At 37.0% G+C, this 20,366-nt stretch overlaps 2 protein-coding genes across 2 annotated transcripts; both read left to right on the top strand.

The window, feature by feature from the left end:
* The first annotated feature begins 1,702 nt into the window (after window positions 1-1,702).
* LOC113498774 (vacuolar protein sorting-associated protein 37A) lies at window positions 1,703-7,226 on the top strand. Its single transcript, XM_026878917.1, has 4 exons — window positions 1,703-2,481; window positions 4,653-4,784; window positions 5,431-5,605; window positions 5,990-7,226. Exons 1-4 carry the CDS (start codon window positions 1,999-2,001, stop codon window positions 6,112-6,114), a joined length of 915 nt encoding a protein of 304 aa, XP_026734718.1. The 5' UTR covers window positions 1,703-1,998; the 3' UTR covers window positions 6,115-7,226.
* A 10,379-nt stretch (window positions 7,227-17,605) lies between these two features.
* On the top strand, window positions 17,606-18,969 carry LOC113498848 (glucose-1-phosphatase-like). Its single transcript, XM_026878993.1, has one exon. The coding sequence runs from the start codon at window positions 17,778-17,780 to the stop codon at window positions 18,960-18,962; it is 1,185 nt and encodes a 394-aa protein (XP_026734794.1). The 5' UTR covers window positions 17,606-17,777; the 3' UTR covers window positions 18,963-18,969.
* Window positions 18,970-20,366: the final 1,397 nt, after the last annotated feature.

Genomic DNA, 20,366 nt, shown 5'->3' with positions numbered 1-20,366 from the left:
TTTTTATGATCCACGAATGCTTGTCCTGAGTCTGGGTGCCTACGACGGAATTCAATTCCTTAGCACCGAAATCGTTTATTCAGAAAATCGTTTCGGATACCCTAATAAAATAAAAAAATACCCGGAAGTCTTGTAATACTGCATATATATTTTACCACATAATTTCATGAGAATCGGTAGAGCAGTTTCAGAGGAGTTTAATTACGTAATACGTACACAATGAAATAAAACATTGACGTAGGTACATAAAAGGTAGGATTCTGAAGATGCTTAATATTATGTAGGTAAGTTATTTTCGACTTTAATTGTTTTTTTAGGTCATTTTTATCTTCTCCGTCAATCATGAATTGTTTAATTATACCCTTTTAAAATTATATTTACGTTAACACACCGTTTTCAAGAGAAGACGTCATTTTTAATTGTATTTATTTGGCTCTCCAACAACTGTTTTCGCCATAAAATATTAAATTTATACTTTAGGTTGAGGTCATCACGCCAAACCAACCGTCACGCGTGGATTCGATACCCGCGCAGGACAAGTATTTGTGTGAACAACGAAGGCTTGTTTTGAGTCTGGTTCGGTCCTGTTTATGTGATTTGTATGTTTGGGAAACCCCCCGCGACACAAGGTTTAAATTCCTTGCTGCAGGTGTCGTTTTTTTTTTAATCAACGAAAAACTATGCTGGTGTCTAACATTGCTTTTTAAAGTAAGACTGTTGCAAATGTGAAAGCGAGAAAGAGTACACACGGCATATAGCGGCGTCACGTTTCCACAACCACGATAAAGTCGGTAATATTGGTGGTAAGCTTATAATTATTACAATACGTACTACAGGTGCCTTTATGTAATTAAATTGTGTTGTACTTACTAAACAAAAGCATGTGAACAAAAATGATATTTAGATTTTACGTTTTCGAAAAACTTTGAAACCCTTCAAGTATCGAAAAGGCTGGCTTTTAAAAATAAGTTAACGATCCAAACATGATTATTGACAACTAAACTTGAAAAAAAAAAACATGATAAAAACGCACTGATAGGCGAAAATGTATTCTAAATAAAAAATACAATATTGGGTATAACAGCTAAAAGACCGTAAATTATACATGGCCAAGTGTTAAAAAACATTTTTTGAGTTAAGAAGGTCCTCCGCTTTTTCGTCATTTAAAAATACTAAGCGTTTTGTTTTTTGTAAGTTACAAACACTAATTCTTTGCAGGTAATGATAACTTTAATGTAAAAAATAGCTAATGTAATGATCGCGCAAACTATATATATAAACACTTATTTGAATGTTTAACAACTTTTGATGCCTATAATTTGCACAGTTTTCGCAAACTACGATAATGTTGCAAAATTTGTAGCTGATGGACTTTTTTGAGTTGTTATAAAGGAAGTATAGTTAATATACTCAAATTATTATAGTTAGTATTTTGTTAAACCTTAGCTTTGACGTTTCTTTCTTCTTTTACACTTACAATTATTATATCTTTGTCACATATCATATACATATGTAAAACTGAACAAACAAAAAATTCTTACGTAGAACAGAGCGTTGCATATTTGACATTTGTTTGACATTAGGTCATATGAGTTTATTCTCACTGGTCATTCAATTTCTACCGATGTGATTTCATTGGTTAAAATTCCCGGTCTCACAAAATTGGGCCAATAGCTGACATGGATGACGGTTCTGGACCTTTATTTACTTCGCGCGTCGAAAACCTATTTGTGAAACATATTGATCGCATATAATAATATTTTGGAAATTAATAATATTATTATATAGCAAATTGTAGTTTGCAAGCATTGTTATCTTAAACTAACTGCTATTTAATAACAATTTATTACCAAAAGTAATACTCCTTGTGTGTAAACTATTGCAAAATCTCCAAATATTCTGCAGAGTTGACACAAATTTTATTGTGCTCAAAAACATCTAGGATTCCGAGCTTTTGTTGGAATAGTAATCTTTTTTCTTGCACTAAATTGTAGAATCATGCTGCCCCGACCATATTATAGTGAACAAGATATGAGAAAACGTCAAATTGATACGTTAAAAGTGTTCAACGACCATGTTGTGGAAGTGAGTGAAAACGCTGAATATAGAGTTGAATTTGTCGCTGATGGTAAAAATATGAGTCTGACAGTGATATTAGGACCAGAATTTCCAAACGAGAAGCCATCAATCTTCGTTAACCCCCCCAATTCCCATCCATGGATTGGTGAAAATTCAAACCAAGTTATCGGGGCTCCTGGTCTCTTAAACTACACTATGCATTCAGACTTAGGTCGCGTCGTACAAGTCATTATACGAGAATTTCAGAAATCAATGCCAAAATTGACAAATAACGAGGAAGTAGTTAAAAGTAATGATGTGAGTCCGCAGACACACTTTAGCGGACAATCGCTGATGTTTCCGGAGCTTAATGAGTGTTGTATTGAAGAGTTGCAGGAGATTTTAGAGAATACGGATTTACAGGTAAATAATAATCCCACCAAAAACATTAAATGTAAAAAAATGCCAAGTCTCTCGATGCAGTCTTTCCATCGTAAAAAGTTTTGAGATCTCATAGAAGCCAAGTCCTATTCAAAATATTTTGTAGTTATAAATCAACATTTAGTAATTGTATCAATAGTTTTCTTTATATTATAATTATAGTGACTTGGCAATGAGCACAAGAAGAAACAAATAAAACGGCATATTTGTAGGAGTTGAAAGTTACACACACCGCATGCGTAAACATTAATATCACAAAATTAATTTTCTTTTGGTTTATCCGTGTCGTCCCAACCGAATTTCGGCAACGGCAGTCAGTCTTAGTGTACTCTCGATTCATTTACTTTCATAAAGCGATGGCCCGTAAGGTATTCTTAATTATTGTATTGGAGCATGTAGTCGGTAGTGACCATCATGATTCACACATAACAAATAATCTGATCACTGGTCTCGTCAGTAACATTTGCACATAATTCCAGGCATCAAGCAGCTTTTAATTTGTGCTCATTGCCAAGTCACTATAATTATAATATAAAGAAAACTATTGATACAATTACTAAATGTTGATTTATAACTACAAAATATTTTGAATAGGACTTGGCTTCTATGAGATCTCAAAACTTTTTACAATGGAAAGACTGCATCGAGAGACTTGGCATTTTTTTACATTTAATGTTTTTGGTGGGATCTCATTTATTTTTTGTAAGTGTATTTCTTTCTTTTTTTTTAGGTGTCATAATTTCTAGGACTTCAGCTACTGCTTTGCTTAGAACCCATTCTCTATCTCTATCTCTTTTGTTTCTTCTCTGAGACTTCGTTACTTCTAATGTAAACAAGCTTAAACTTATATATATATGCATATATATATATCTACTAACTTACAAACTATAGCTAAACTAAACTAAATAACACGTAAAGTTCTCCGAATATCAATTATCACTACAATATTTTTTAGTTTCGAAATGGTTTTTCATAGACAGGTGGCGCTATCAAATGAAAATTATCCAATTATTCTGAAGTACTACTTAGACTGCGCTTTGTAACGAAACCATAGCGCGATTCAGACACGTACAACGCCATCTATCGAGCGCGCATACAATATTTATCGCAATACAATGGAGTTTTAGCTTTATTAATTTAATGAATTATGAATTTTATGTATTAATTTGTATTAATGATAGTCTGTGTATTACATTTATATTATTCTTTTCTATTCTATGTATGTATTCATCCAATTGAATAGGTACTTAAACAACGAACAAAGTTAACAATGCAGTCAAAATCCATACATAATGTTCTTGCCAAACCGCAAATATAAAATTGTTTTCTATGGCATATTATTTTTTAATGTTTTTATAATTTTTCCTTTATATGTGGCTAAGGACCTATCTTGGTGCAAAATTTGAAGTTTCTAAGTCTGCTAGAAGTACCTTAGATTTTTGATGATCTGTCAGTGAGTCAGTGAGTGACAAAATGGTGTAACTTTGATCGACCGTAACTCCTAAACCATTAATTCAATTGGCATGTAATTTCGAACTTAAGCTTGTTCTAATGCCTACTATTATTCCCCGAAAAGCTAAACTCCTAGCTTTGTCCACGTCGAAGATACAGGGGGGGCGAAACAGCCGCGAATCGCTTCGAGAAAAGATGGTACGGCCGTGCCCGTTTTGCTCGAGACTTGGCAGGGGCACTGCCGTCCCTCAGATAGGTGCTTTTTGTATAGAAATCATTTATTACAACCATCTATTTAGTTAGATCTGTCTGTTGGTCACTAGTGCAATCTTGTAAACTTGATTTGATCCACTTCCTGATTTCCAAGTAAGCTGAAATTTTGATGGCATGTCTACATTGCATGACAATGCAATATTATTATATGATGCAGAGCTGATCTGGTGCTGATGTTGCATCTTAAAAGCAAAGAAAACGCCATTTTGTTTAAATTGTGTCTTCAAGTAATTTGATTGTAAACCAAGGAAGCAATTTAAACTTTTTCATCACTGATTTATAGCACAGTTTTCTTTGCTTAAGATAGGACTTTTTGAAAAAAATATTAATAGATACTTAATGAAATTGATTAAGACTGATTCTAGTAACTGTAATATCCTGTAAAACCCTAATAATTTGGACTAAACCATTATAATTTCAACTTCCAGGATAAAATTATTGAGGTTAACCCTCAACTAGTGGAACTAGAACTGGAAACGGAGGAACTGATGACCAGCATCGAGGAAATAGCACAAGAGAACATTGTCAAGCAACAAGCTCTTGATAATTTGAAGACTGAGGTATGAAACTTTAAACATAACAGTTTGTTTATCGACCCTTATGTAAAGAAAAATATTAAATGGAAAACAGATAGGCCGTGGTCATGGGATAAGTAATTATTTATTTAATTATCACACTAATCTACCATTACAGGTTACTTAACCTAGGACTAAACAATTAATAATGTTTAAAAGCCAAAAAGGTTAAAATGCTTCATTTTTTTCTGATGCTCTAGATATTATTAATGAAAACATAATTTGTATTTATTCAATGATCAAGTTAAGTGCGAGTCAGACACACTACAATGACGGGTTTGTTGAATTAGGCTAAAAAGAAGAAATTTACATAAAAATCGCCACACGTTGTTAACTGCCTAGATATCATTGTTCGATAGATATAGCCCGGTGAGAGACGGACAGGCGGCTAGAAGAGTCGTGGGATAGGGTGGCGTTATAACCATAATTGTACGAAATTCAAAAAAATATTAGACCTCTTGCTTACAATAAAGAATAAATTAAACCACTAAAATTGAATAGAAGCTAAACATTTTTCGTGTCGTGTCGAATCGACACGACTACACCCTAACGCCATCTATTGAGCGCGAATATAAAACTCGTAGCAATGGTCTTTGTTTATTCACATAAAATATTTGTGTTTTTCTTTCAGGTCATAGACCGCATATCAACCATAGTACAAATGAAGATGAACTTTGAAGAGTTGAACCGTAAGCACCAGAAGATGGCTGAGATGTATGACCCTCATAGGATCAGGGACTACCTGAAGGAGGCCGCCCTGAAGGCCGATGAGGAGTCAGAGGTCATCGCTGAACAGTTTCTGACAGGTCAGCGGCGTTTTATTAAAATTAATGGATATGGCTGCTAAGAGTGTTTCTTGTGAGATGACGTCAGATAGAAAGGAAATTTCCCACAACTAGGCAAAGGGGAAAACTCATCTCGTATATGAAAAGAGGATTATATCTGGATCTCCAACAAATGCTCAAATTTGCTCAAAGATTACTGCGTCATTTACTTATGTAGTACTTTATGTACTCAAAAAAGAGTGAAAAAAAACATAAGATATAAGATTTAAAAGGGTGTTGCTTATATCATAAGTAACCTCTACCAGCGTGGTAGTGATATTTACAACATACTTACATCATTAAATTAAACACACGTTATGTAAAAGATCTGTTTATTTTATTAATAACTATAATATAAAATTTCAGGTAACATGCCAGTAGAAACATTTATATCGAAATTCGCTGAAAAACGGGCCCTAGGTCAGTCCAGGCGAGCCCGCGAAGAAAGATTGGCGCATCAACTGGCACAACTCGACAAAGCCACGAGTTAGAAAAAAACATTCCAAATGACAGCTGTCAAAGTTGCCGCCAATTTTTTGTAAAGATGGCGGATTTGTATCAAGCTTCGTTTTAACTTGTGATGTTATGTACTCAGTATTTAAGTAATGCTTTACATGTTGGTCTCAATGTTTGTGCCAATGTTTGTTCAATGAGTCTAGCTAGAAAAGTTGGCCCCAAATGTTGGTATTGGTCGTTCTGTATTTATTAAAGGAATCTGCAAGAATTGACCTTTATTATAGTACACTGGACTGGATATTTCTTACATAGTGACAGCAATCATAAATCTTAGGTATACTCTGCAACAAATAGCGTAATTAGTTAAAGCGGTCCATATAGGTTATTATTTTAGGTAGTCAGATATAATGACGTCGAAAGACATAAATAAAAATAAGCCCAAAAGTCTGGCAAACTATAATAGAGGTCAAGTCTACAAACCTTGGTACAAACATTGGATCCAACGTGGGAAGTCGTCAAATTGTTCGATACAATATTATGGGATGGATATTATTTAAAACGATAGAGCTTAAACCAGTCTTCCTGTACAGTAGGCTAGATATTTAGGGCTTAAAATAGATCTAGATGACTTTTGATCAAGGCCTGAAAGTGGGTATTCTATTGCGTACAAGTTTTGAAAAATTGATTATTTCCACTGGCTTTTGTGGCTGACCATAAAAATACTGAATTATTTATAATACTTAGACTCTGGTTGGGTCTGAAACTAGTCGGGCAATCCCGATAAATACGCGTGAGTAAACCTTTGCATCATTTAATAATGAAACATCCTCACGAAAGTTACTTTAGAGGCGATTGCCATCTAGCGGTTAATATACGAAACTATTGCATTTCATCGCTCAGTGCTGCCATCTACACATTTGCATTATAGATTTAAACTACAATAAATATACATTATACATATAAAAATTTTAATACTATCCATCCCCTAGTATATAAATTAATGGTAGTATGTAATGTGAAACCTAGTTTGGCTAGATTTAGTGTTTATCTTTTAATTCTAGTGCATAATTATCTTTTTCTCTGTATGAGAGGTCTGGGCCCCAATTCTGCTATTTACAACGGCCGATGAATGACTGAAATTTGGCTTAAAATGACAATTTTCATATTCTCTTAAGCATTTTACTACACAGTAATTGTAAATTCAGTACGTGAAGGTACACTCAAGGTCAATACAATTAACTTCCAAGTATTGTATTGGCAACATGCTTAAGGGAATAGGAATAATTTCGAATATATCCAATTACCATTCATGCATCGGCCGTTGTAAAATAGCAGAATCGGGGCCCTGCAGTGGGACAGTTACAGGCTGGTGTTATTAACAGCTTCGGTAATGGCGCCCCACCGTGGGGCAGCTCACAAGTGTGGTGATCAATGCTCGTTCTCTGTATGAGAGGCCTGCAGAGAAAAAGTTATAAGCTCAATGTTATGTACTAGAATTATAAGTAATTGGGATGTATGCAATGTATGTTTGCAATAAATAATAATATATAAAATGTACGTTTTAAAAATAACTATTTATTACTGTAATTAAATTGATACACATATTTAAATTTGTGATAACTATTATTAAATAATTCTCATTGATTTTTTTATTTTTGATTACAACCCCAATGGTAACTTTATTAACGTGCGTATTCGCAAAGGTTTTACTTCAAATCGACGACCTCCGTGGTCGAGTGGCGTTCGCACCGGTTTCAAGGTGTCGCTAGCTCTGAGGTCTCGGGTTCGATCCCCGATCGAGTCAATGTAAAAAATCTCATTTCTACATTTTGCCGGGTCTGGGTGTTTGTGGTACCTTCGTTGTATCTGAATTCCATAACACAAGTGCTTTAGCAACTTACTTTGGGTTCAGAACAATGTATGTGATGTTGTCCGCATTTAAATCGGGATTGCGTTTTTGGAGAAAAAAGGGGAAAAAAAAGAGTAGAGGGTATTTTGAATCAAACGAACGTCAAAATACACAGGTGTGGGGTCAACGGATGGGCGTGGATTTTCGGGGATGAACAAGTTTTCGAAAAGAAACACAGATTCTTTAACAAGGTTAATTTGACGGTTTTCTTAGTTAACACTTTCGTTGTTTTTGTGTACATTCTACGCAAGCGATACACGAATTCTCCGAACGTCATTTATTTTGAAAATACTTCTTGTTTACAAACAAACATTGTTTATAGTCGCTTCCCACGGATTCGTGTTCCAGTACGCTATTATAACGCCCTTGTGGGTTTAATGTATAGAAAATCAGGAAAGTGACCAGTGCTATAACAAGGGGCCTTTCGTAGTACCGGGGTACTTAGCGTCTTACATCTACTAAGGGGCTTCAATAGGGTATATGACTAAAAAAATCTAAGGTATCCGTCAGATAGGTTTCCCAAAAAAGTTAATTTCACTCCCCTACTATACATTATGAAATGTACAGTACTGGGGGAAATAACATCATTTGCTAGTAATAAGCATACTGGTATGTGACGTCACACGATATTTAAAATCATTGTTTCGGCTTCATTTTTTGTTTACGATATAAAATTACGTATCCAATATTTTTTGGGTTTTGTACCCCGTTTTTTGGTAGGCAAGGCGAGGGAATCCTCATGGAAAATTGCTTTCTGGAGGGCAGGGGGTTTGGTAATATCAGACTGTCACTTAATAAACCTAAGCCGACGTGCTACGTCATCGGCGTTTTTGTGTCGGAGTACGCAATTTTTAAACAGGTTAAATACGTTAAGGTTAAAAACGTCAGCTGTTGATCGACCATAGTTCCAAGTCTTGCCACTGCACGAATCAGCGCTAGTGTCGCAATTAAAATACCAACTCAGTCTCAATACCATTGAAACAGAAATTGATATTATCATGAACAAACATACAGATTTGCATTTTACTGTACTTATATGCCTAATTATACTGCTAATCACAAAACAGTTATACTCGCGATCAGAGCAGAAATTACTGTTGTGCTATTAATATGCATAAATCAAACACGTGTGTGTTTATAATGACGGTATTATGCAGATAATTACGAAGTTTAATTATAAACCACTTCATTTCAGAAGGCCTAAGTACAGTGGTGCGTAATAAGCTGTGTTAATTAAATGATTGAATTATAAAAATAGTGTAGTCATTTTTTGCATATAAAACAAAAATGACTCATTCATTAAAATAAAAAGACTCCTACAGTAAGGGATTTAATATTTCGGGGTGGCACAAAGCATATCTACTTAATTAAAACAAGCTTGTCCTACGCGGGGATCGAACCCGTGACACGTCGCGCTTGCACGTCGGCTTGGCGTGGTGACCTCAACCACCAATTAATAGTCTCTATATCCAAATGTCATTTTTCTAAAAATGTAACATTTCAATGAACTGAATATATTTAAGAATTAATGACGTCAGAATAACTTATGAAGTAGTGATGACGTTATGATCATAGAAATGACGTATTGATTAAGACTGGACTTCTGAAGTATTTTATTAGTGCATTCACCTTGAATAATAGGTGAAGAATAATTTTACATAGATAAAAACAAAATATGAATAAATTAGAATCCGTTGTGAGTCGACTTTTTGTTCCACAGATTTTATCTATTTGTCCATATAATTACTTTTATAGTAAATCTAAATAGTAAGAAGTTAGTACTTTTTTTAACTTTCGTGTAATCTATACTAATATATAAAGCTGAAGAGTTTGTTTGTTTCTTTGAACGCGCCAATCTCAGGAACTACTGGTCCAAATTGAAAATTCTTTTTGTGTTGAATAGACAATTCATCGAAGAAGGCTTTAGGCTATAAACCATCACGCTGCGACTAATAGGAGCGAAGATACAATGGAAAATGTGAAAAAAACAGGGCAGGTATAAATCATATCTTATATCTTCTACCCACGGGGACGAAGTTGTTGGCAACAGCTAGTAGTAAATAAACTAATAAGGGTAATGGAATAAGATGATTAAATTATTGTATTGACTTTAAGTTTAAATGAAATCTGACCGTTGGAAATGGGTAAAAATCAAGCCCGAAGAAGTCGGTTACAAACAAATAAACATACAAACGTAAACTAATAAAAGCGTGGTAAAACATAAAGTAATATATATTCATCATCATCATCATCATCAGCCTATCGCAGTCCACTGCTGGACATAGGCCTCTCCAAGTGCACGCCACTGAGATCGATTTTCGGCTTCTCGCATCCAGCTCCTGCCAGCCGTCTTGCGCAAGTCATCACTCCACCGTGCCTGAGGACGTCCTACACTACGTTTGCCGAGGCGTGGTCTCCACTCCAGAACTCGTTTACCCCAACGGTTATCGGTTCTTCGGCTAATATGGCCAGCCCACTGCCACTTCAGCGTGCTGATTCGGTGGGCTATATCGATGACCTTGGTTCTCTGACGGATTACCTCATTTCTGATGCGATCCCTCAGAGAAATGCCGAGCATAGCCCTTTCCATAGCCCGCTGAGCGACTTTAAACTTGTGAACCAGCCGTACCGACAGTGTCCACGTTTCGGCTCCATAAGTCATGACAGGTAGGACGCACTGATTGAAGACTTTTGTCTTTAGGCACTGTGGGATCGACGATGTTAGGACTCGACGTAACTTCCCAAATGCAGCCCAACCCAACTGAATTCTCCTATTCACCTCGTCCTCAAAGTTGTTTCTACCTAACTGCAATGTCTGCCCGAGGTATACATATTTCTGAACAACTTCGAGAACGGCGCCGTGTATCGCAATCGGTTCCGGTAGAACATGTTCATTGAACATGACCTTGGTTTTGTCCAAGTTCATCCGTAGGCCGATGCGTAGAGAAGATTCAGCCAGGCCGTTCAGCATCTGTTGTAGGTCCTGCAGCGTTTCCGCCATGATGACGACATCGTCAGCAAATCGCAAGTGAGAGATGTGTTCGCCATTGATGTTGATGCCGCGTCCTTTCCAGTTCAGCGTCTTGAACATATCCTCCATTGCATTAGTGAACAATTTCGGGGAAATAACATCCCCTTGTCTCACTCCTCGATGCAATGGTATGGGCCTTGTTTGCTGATTCTGTACTTGGACGGACATTGTAGCGGCTTCGTAAAGACATCTCATCACTTGGATGTATCGCCAATCGACTTGACAACGCTGCAGGGACTCCAGAACAGACCAGATTTCCACCGAGTCAAAGGCCTTCTCATAGTCCACAAATGCTAGACACAGGGGCTGATTATACTCTTCGGTCTTCTGTATAATCTGCCGCACTGTGTGGATGTGGTCTATGGTGCCGTATCCGCTCCGAAACCCGGCCTGCTCCGGCGGTTGGAATTCGTCGAGTCTTCGCGCAAGTCGGTTCGTGATCACTCTTGAGAACAGCTTATAGACGTGGCTTAGGAGGGAAATGGGTCGATAGTTCTTCAGCTGGGTTTTGTCTCCCTTTTTGAAGAACAGGACGACAACACTCCTACTCCACGCCTCTGGAGTTCTCCCTTCAAACAGGACGGCATTGAAAAGCTTTTTTAGCTCCCCTAGTAAGGGGTTTCCTCCTGCTTTTAATAACTCTGTTGTAATGCCATCCTCGCCAGGGGCTTTTCCATTTTTGAGCTGTCTCAGAGCGATCTCGATTTCGCCACTGCTGACTTCTGGCAGGTCTTCGGTGAAATGGCTTGTTAATGTGGCTCTGGAATCCTCATTTCCGGGATCAGGTCGAGTGGCATGCGATGCGTATAACCGGCCATAGAAATTTTCCACTTCCGAAAGGACTGCCGGCACCGAAGAAACGACTTCTCCACTTGTTGTGGTCAGCTTCGTCAAGTGGCTTTTTCCAAGAGATTGTACGAACACCTTTGACCCCCGATTCAGCTCAATTGCTCTTTCAATGTCTAGAGTATTGGAGCACCGGAGGTCGCGTCGTACGTGCTTGTTGATCTCTTGGTTTAGAGCCCGCTTAGCTGACGAAGTGACAGGCGGGTTTTCACGTCGTTTCTTCATAAGCCCTAATGTCTCTTCCGAAAGCTTTGATTTCTTGCCCTTACGCTGCATGTTACAGAATCTCGAACCTTCCTCCCTGAGGATCCTAACCACATACTCGTGGTTCTGGTTAACGTCTGTTGTGGTTTCCACGGCGGCAAATCGGTTCTCCAAATTTGACTGGAACGTTTCAGATCCTGTCATGGTTTGGAGCAGTGTTGGTCGGAGCCTGGCCTTCATCAGACGGAAACGTTCGGCCTTGAAGTTGATATTCAGAGAGCCTCGGACAAGTCGGTGATCGCTCCCGGTATTAAACCTATTGATCACGGAGACGTCTCTGAATATGTGCTTCTTGTTCGTCATGATGAAGTCAATCTCATTTTTAGTCATAGTGTCGGGGCTTTGCCACGTCCACTTCCTATGAGGCTGCTTTTTGAAAAAGGAGTTCATCAAAAAGAGCCCCTCGCGTTCGAGGAAGTTGACGAGCATTTGCCCCCTATGATTCCTGCTTCCAAATCCATGGGATCCTACTGCCGATTCGCCGCAAATCTGTACTCCCACTTTAGCGTTAAAGTCCCCCATGACAACGGTGTAATGGGTCTTTGTAGTGAAGTGGAGGGCCCTTGATATATCATCAAACATATCCTCCACTTCATCGTCTGAATGTGTCGAGGTCGGTGCGTACACTTGCACGACCTTAAGGCTATACCTGTCGGTGAGCTTTATGATAAGGTACGCTACCCTGTTCGACACACTAGACACCTCCACAACGTTATCAGCTAGGGACTTATTAACCAGAAACCCAACGCCACCTTGAGATTGTTGGTCTCCCTCTCGGAAGTACATTAGGTGACCTGATTCGAGGGTTATGGTGTCCTCCCCCTCTCTTCGAACTTCACATAACCCTAATATGTGCCACCTAATCTTCCCAAGTTCCACCTCGAGTTGCGCCAGATGCGAGTCAAGCCGTAGCGTGCGGCCGTTGTACGTCGCAAGAGTCAGATTTATTTGGTGGCCTCCCGTAACCCGGAGATTCTTCGCACCCCCTGTCCCGCCGTAACCACGGTCGCCACCGTGACCGGGAATAGCGGGACTGCCGGGAACTAGGGGCCGTGGCTTTTGTGTGCTGCCCATAGAGGTATTTAGCCTACTGCTATCACGCTGGCCAGACGGGTTGATAGAGGGTTTTTTTCCGAGTTTTCCTTCTCTCGCACTGGTGTTCGGTGCATTTTGACTCCATTAGTCGACTTCTACGACACCCACTGGAAGAAGGGGTAGCGACATATGTATTCTTAAGCCGTCGCTACACGGCAATAGATATATATTATAGATTCGACAATCTCTGTTTGTGTTATAACACACGTTTACACGCGAATAAATTAATCATTTTCAATTTGTTTTTTTGCGTGGATTCGAGTTTCTTGCTTTGGTTATTTGCTTAGACATGTTATTTACAAGGTTTGGTAGGTAAAACTGAATCAAGAATATTTATTTGTTAAACACAGGTACATTAAGTGCTGGTGTTAAATAGACATAAGGAGCGTTATGCTTTGCCATGAAGGCGTATAAATATTACAATTAATTTAGGATTTATACATTTTTAAGTAACATACTTTCATCAACTATACAAATAAATTCAAAACAGACAACAAGAAATAAAATTAAGATGAAATTTAAAAATAATTAAAATGAACTTTCGACTGTTATGTATAAATTTGACAAATATAAATAATATGTTTATCTATTATAAAGTCTTAATAATACAAGGTCTACTTAGTTTTAGACTAGATAGAGTTGTGTGAAAAATGTGGAATATTATATTAGTACTTTTCGCCCGCGGCTTCGCCCGCGTCGATGTCGGTTATATCGCGTTTCCAAGAGAACTCTTCAAAAGTCCGGGATAAAAACTATCCTATGTTCTTTCTCAAAGTCAACTCTATCTCTGTACCAAATTTCATTAAAATCAGTTAAGTGGTTTAGACGTGAAAGCGTAACAGACAGACAGACAGAGTTACTTTCGCATTTATAATATTATAGTAGGGATTATATTAGTATGTCAAAAATATGGCTTGAAACAAACCGATTATAAATATGTATTGTACCCTTTAAAACATTGTGACACTACGTCAACTGCAAATCGCGTAGGATGGAAACAGCTGTTACATCGGCCATTCACAAACTATAAAATAGGCTGTAATAGTTGTAAAACGATTGAGAAATACATTTAGAAACTGTAAGCACGAGACTGGTCAACAATAATGTAACAATTTTATCACATTCTCTTATTAAAGTTAGAGAGACGGGCCTGTTGGTCTAGTGGTTAGTGACCCTGACTGCTATACCAGAGGTCGTGGGTTCGATTCCCGCCCAGGACAAATGTTTGTGTGATGAGCATGATCATTTGTTCTGGTGTCTGGGTGTAATTTATCTTTAATATGTATGTATTTAGAAATATATAAGTAAGTTTATCAGTTGTCTGGTTACCATAACACAAGCTCTGCTTAGCTTGGGATCAGATAACCGTGTGTGAAAAATAAATTGACTAAATCTATAGTAATCTATACTAATATATAAAGCTGAAGAGTTTGTTTGTTTGAACGCGCTAATCTCAGGAACTACTGGTCCAAATTGAATAATTTGATTTTTGTGTTGAATAGACCATTCATCGAGAAAGGCTTTAGGCTATAAACCAGCACGCTGCGACTAATAGGAGCGAAGATACAATGGAAAATGTAAAAAAAAAACAGGGCAGGTGTAAATCATAACTTATATCTTCTACCCACAGGGACGAAGTCGCGGGCAACAGCTAATCTTATAATATAAAACTATGTTGTCATTCAGAAAGATTTAAAAAAATGTGAGAACATTTATCTTTTATCTCGTAAACAAAAAAAAAGTAAAGTGTTTTAAAATCTCGTGTGACGTCACTTACCAGTAAGTTTTCTACTAGCAAGTGATGTTACGAGCCCCCTCTACCATGCATTTAATCTTCTTAACTGCTATTAATAATACCAGCTTTTAATCTATATATATACTAATATATAAAGCTGAAGAGTTTGTTTGTTTGAACGCGCTAATCTCAGAACTACTGGTTCGAATTGAAAAATTCCTTTTGTATTGAATAGAGCATTTATCGAGGACGGCTATAGGCTACATAACATCACGCTGCGAATAATAGGAGCGAAGATACAATGGAAAAAGTGGAAAAAAACGGGGAAAATTCTAACCACGTGGACGAAATCGCGGGCAACAGCTAGTAATGTGATAAAATGAAAAAACCAAAATCAATATTTTTTTGAAATCTGTCTGACGGACTATACAGATTTATATTTAATAAGATTAACTCAAATACCCTATTGCCCGGGACCGTTACTATGTTCTCGGTATAAGGGTGAAGGAAGAAATATGGGTGGCTTATAGACAATAAAAAGTTTGACACTCCCTTCCACTCAACTCAAAGTGGGAGGAGAAATTTGATGTTTTCCTATCGGATAAAAGTTAGAATAAATTTTTATTTCCGTATTTCCATATTTTACTTCTTATCTTAACGAACAATAATTATAATCACGTTTTGACTTATGAGCTGAAATACGCAGATCTTGAGACGAAAATAGGAAAATTTTCTGATCGCAGTTTGTAAAAATAACTTGTGATGATGTGGCATAAAGAAACAGCAGTTTTTAGGGTTCCATGCAGAAAGGTTAAAAACGGGACAAAATTACCAAGGCTCTGCTGTCCGTCAGCCTATTACCAGGGCCCTGACTCTGCTACTTACAATGGCCGATGAATGAATGGCAGTTGGATAAAATTTGAGACCTTTCCTGTTCTCTTAAGCATTTTGCCAATACAAAGGAAATAGCAGAATGGACCGGTTGAGCAATAGCGACAATGTTATCGACGCTTGATGCTTAGGTATGACAATGTCGGACTTCGCGAAGGGAAGAAGAGAGGAGTGAAATGGAGGTTGGCGTCAACGGAGTCCATCTTGCAACGAGTACATCGCGTTTGCATCGCAACAGTATAACGGGGTTTACACTGAATGTAGTTATGTAATGCATGAAAATGCATACATCTAAATTAAGTGGTTAAAACCTTAGACGAAAAATCGAAACTCAAAGTTACGTGACCGTTTGCAAAGGTTTTTAACTGAAGATTTAAAAAACCTGGTAATCATCAAACGGTTCAACGGTTGAATAGTTTTCCTTGAATTATAGCTAAGAGTATTGTGGATACAACCTTAAAAAAATATACAGATAGTGATAAAGTCTGTGACGTGGAAGATATCTCTTGCTCTGAAGACCGATTTTAAAATTAATTTTAGCAAAAAAGCTATGCTATTTTTCAGTATCTTTGGCAATATATTTGAGGTTTTTTTTTATATATATAGTTATTTGAGTTTGAGTTTATACCGGCAGATTGCTAGGAGTCGCCATTGTGATGACGTCATTTGACAGTTAAGTACATTTCTATTGCAATTCGTTTTTTTATTTCAAAACTCTTTTTTAGTTTTCGATCTAGACTGAATGTGACAAGATTACTTTACAAATATGCAAGAATTATCCCAAGTAATTAATTCTAAAGCCATAATACCAAGAAAACTTGTATTTTGACGTTACTGAATATTATATTTTTATAAATATCATAAATTATACAGATAAGAAGTTATTGTACTCATTTTTCAAGGTTATATAAAAACAGATGTATTGAAATAAACTGCTAGATGGTCGGATATTGTTTGCTAAGATCGAAATAGTCAATATAATAATATGGTCCCGTATATTGTAGGGCGAAAAACTTTGGTGTCTTCAACCCACGCTGAGGGTAGGGCCTGTTGACGGTGAGTGACGGGTAGCTCACCGCCCGATCAGGAAGTGGCATGTGCAGGCAACCTCATCTTCCACTAGCACCTTAAATAGATGTCAGCAAGCTCTGTGAAGCCCGTCAGTTACCTCGGCCCCGGTACATAAAGGACAAAAGAAGGAACCTAGGTGGTTTTTAGTTGAGTGTGACCCTTCCGTTCCACCCAAAGCAGGAGTCATTTGATGATTTCCTAGATGGGGGAGGATCGCGGCTACATTTTATCCCAAAACTCCCATGGGAAACGGGAATCCACGCGGACGGAGTCGCGGGCAACAGCTATTGAGTAAATTAAAGCATTCGGTGACGTGTCGTGGATTTGATCCCCGCGTAGGACAAGTATTTGTGTTATCCACGAATGCTTGTCCTGTGGTTGTTTGTGACTTGAATATTTGTAAAACCTCGACACAAGGACTTAATTTCTAAGTGAGGCATTCGATATTTCTAAAGGATAAGGATATGGCAATATCATTTTTAAAATCTGCCTGTGAATTTCTCTTCCGGACCATAATCATCTAAGTAATGATTACCAGATAATAATCATATTTTGAAGTCATAATTACATACTTATTCTAGTCTTATCTATGCAAACAATAATAATTGATGTTAATCGCGATATTATCAATGATACGCGTCGGTGTGACACAGCCCTATTTTGTTTTATCATATTTGTCGCATGGTGAAACACGCTTATCGGCTGCTAGCCAAACGGCCAGTCTTGCATTGCTCACAAACGCGAAACGTACAGCCATGCCATAAAACCCGCGAAAAAAACAATTATTAGTGTTTTTTTAATTAAAAAGAACGAAACATTAAGTTCAAGTGAAACGTGACAAATAAAACGTTACTCAATGGCGGTAAAGTTAATCGTTTTTTTGTGCGTTATTGTGATAAGCAAAGGCGTTGATATCGGCAGCCTGAAACTCGATCAGGTTTTAATATTGAGCCGGCATAATGTGAGAACTCCTTTGACAGACAGTTTGGAAAAATACACGCCTAAGCCATGGCCGAAATGGAACGAAAGCGCGGGAATTTTGACACAAAAAGGCGCTTTACTCGAAGGTATCATGGGAAAATATATATCTGAATGGCTGGACAACGAAGATTTAATTGAAGGATGTCCTGAACAAAAGGAGGTACTTATTTATGCTAATACAAAATCAAGAACAATAGCTACGGCGCAAGCATTCGTCGATTCCGCGTTCCAAAATTGTAACGTGACAGTCCGACATCTTGAAGATTTGACAGTTTTCGACCCTGTCTTCCTCCCAATCGTCCACAATAACTCTGAAATTTTTAGTAACCAAATTGGCGAGGAAATGAGGGCAAAAATAAAGGATTTAAACTTGACTGAATCTTATTCGGAGCTTGCTAAAATATTAAAAATAGAGGAAGCAGATATATGCAAATCACTTTACCTATGCGATTTAAATATCGCCCAAACTGAGGTGGTACTAGAAGTAGGCGAAGAACCGAATGTTAGTGGGCCACTGTTTATCGGAAATGCCATTGTAGACGCATTTATAATGAGTTATTACGAAGGTATGCCCCTCGAAGATGTAGCCTGGGGCCAAATCCAAACCCCAGAACAATGGGAGTTATTGGCAAAAATCAGCAAAGAAAATCAAAATGTACGATTTAACCTCACATTAGGCTCAAAAGACATCGCTGGGCCTTTAATAAAGTACATGTATAATATCTTCGAAGACAAATCACCAAAATTCACAATGCTTGTAGGACATGACTCAAATTTAAACTCTGTTATCAGAGCGTTAGAGTTCAAACCGTTTAAGCTGAGCGAGCAATTTGAGCCATACCCGATTGGCGGAAAATTAATGTTTCAAAAATGGGTGGATTCGACAAACGAGTACTTGAAAATAGAATACTTATATCCAAGTACGTCTCAACTGAGGAATGCTGAAATACTGTCACTTTCGCATCCCCCGAAAAAGGTTTTATTAGAATTAAAGGATTGTAAAACTGATTCGAACGGTTTTTGTTTATTCAGTGACTTTATGAAATTAAACGTGTACTGATTTCTTTGGTTTGTATTTTAATATTCACCTTGAACTTTAACTTAACCTATTTAGCTATGCTAAGGCTTGTCAAACTACAAATATTTGTAAATTGTTCTATACTTTTATTAACACGCTGAGTAAGCCTGTATCTTGCTTCGTAATTCCTGTATTTTTATAGCATCTAGAACATTAAATGTGTGACAGCTATTCTCTTGATGTTTAGTCAGGTATTTTGCTATTTTATATCTACTTTCGACAATTCGATCTGAATAATTAACTCACTCACACATAGTTGTCGACTTGTAATATTAAAGTATACTAACTATTTTAAATTCTAGTTAGGTTCGTCACTAAAACTTAACATAAATAAAAACGTAATTTTGTTGCTTTTTCATTTAAATTAGAATATCAATTGTTGATTAAATAAATAACAACGAAATGACAAGAAAATGGAGCTATTTTATTTATCTTTTTGTTGTTACTGTTTCTTACAATTATAAAAATAAAAACGCACTATCTTGTGTTAATCCTTGTTATAAACTATCTCTGTACCAAGTTTCATCTAAATCCGTTCAGTGGATTTTGCGTGAAAGAGGAACAAACATCCATACATACAAACTTTCGCAATTATAATACTAGTAGGAAGTAAGATAACTAGACTCAACGAAGTTTAACGGTTTCTAAATCAATATAAACTTATTAGAAACTTAGTTATAACACAAGTAATAAATACATTAATGGACATGTTAAAATGGACGGACAAAGATTCCGAGTACATTAAAATAAAGCAGGATTTTTAACAGTGAGTGTGTTTTTAAACCTTTTTGGAACATCCGCAATGGCAAATCATACTACACACACACACACACATATCTACTGGCTGGTAAAGTTATAGATAGCTTTCTTCATCTTAGATTGTCGTTAAAAATACCTCTCTGCAAATTAGTCTTGCACTAACTATTGCATCAATCGAATTAATAGAGAAATGAAACAGAATAAAAATACTCAAAAACCTAACTTAAATAATGAGGTTCATAAACACAATTCCAAAAAAATAGAATTCTCAAAGACAAGATACTATCTACGATAAACTACTATACTTATAACTACCAAAATCTAAACCCTTATGAATTCAGGCAATTAGGTAAACATTACCTAATTAAAAAAAACATCGATACCTTTCCCCAAAAAATCATAAATAAATGCGGACAACATCACATACATTGTTCTGAACCCAAAGTAAGTTGCTAAAGCACTTGTGTTATGGAATTCAGATACAACGAAGGTACCACAAATACAAACGTAAAGAAAACCCAGTCAATTTAATATCCTCCAGCATTTTAAAGTCGATTCAAAAACACCATCAAAAACCTCCATAATTCTAACTTAAAAGCCATTTCCTTACCAAGCAAATAACGATTC

Source organism: Trichoplusia ni, chromosome 11 (assembly GCF_003590095.1).
Source record: "Trichoplusia ni isolate ovarian cell line Hi5 chromosome 11, tn1, whole genome shotgun sequence".
Classification (NCBI taxonomy): domain Eukaryota; kingdom Metazoa; phylum Arthropoda; class Insecta; order Lepidoptera; family Noctuidae; genus Trichoplusia; species Trichoplusia ni.
The sequence above is the reverse complement of the archived record's forward strand: the minus strand, read 5'-3'. Positions and strand labels throughout refer to the sequence as shown.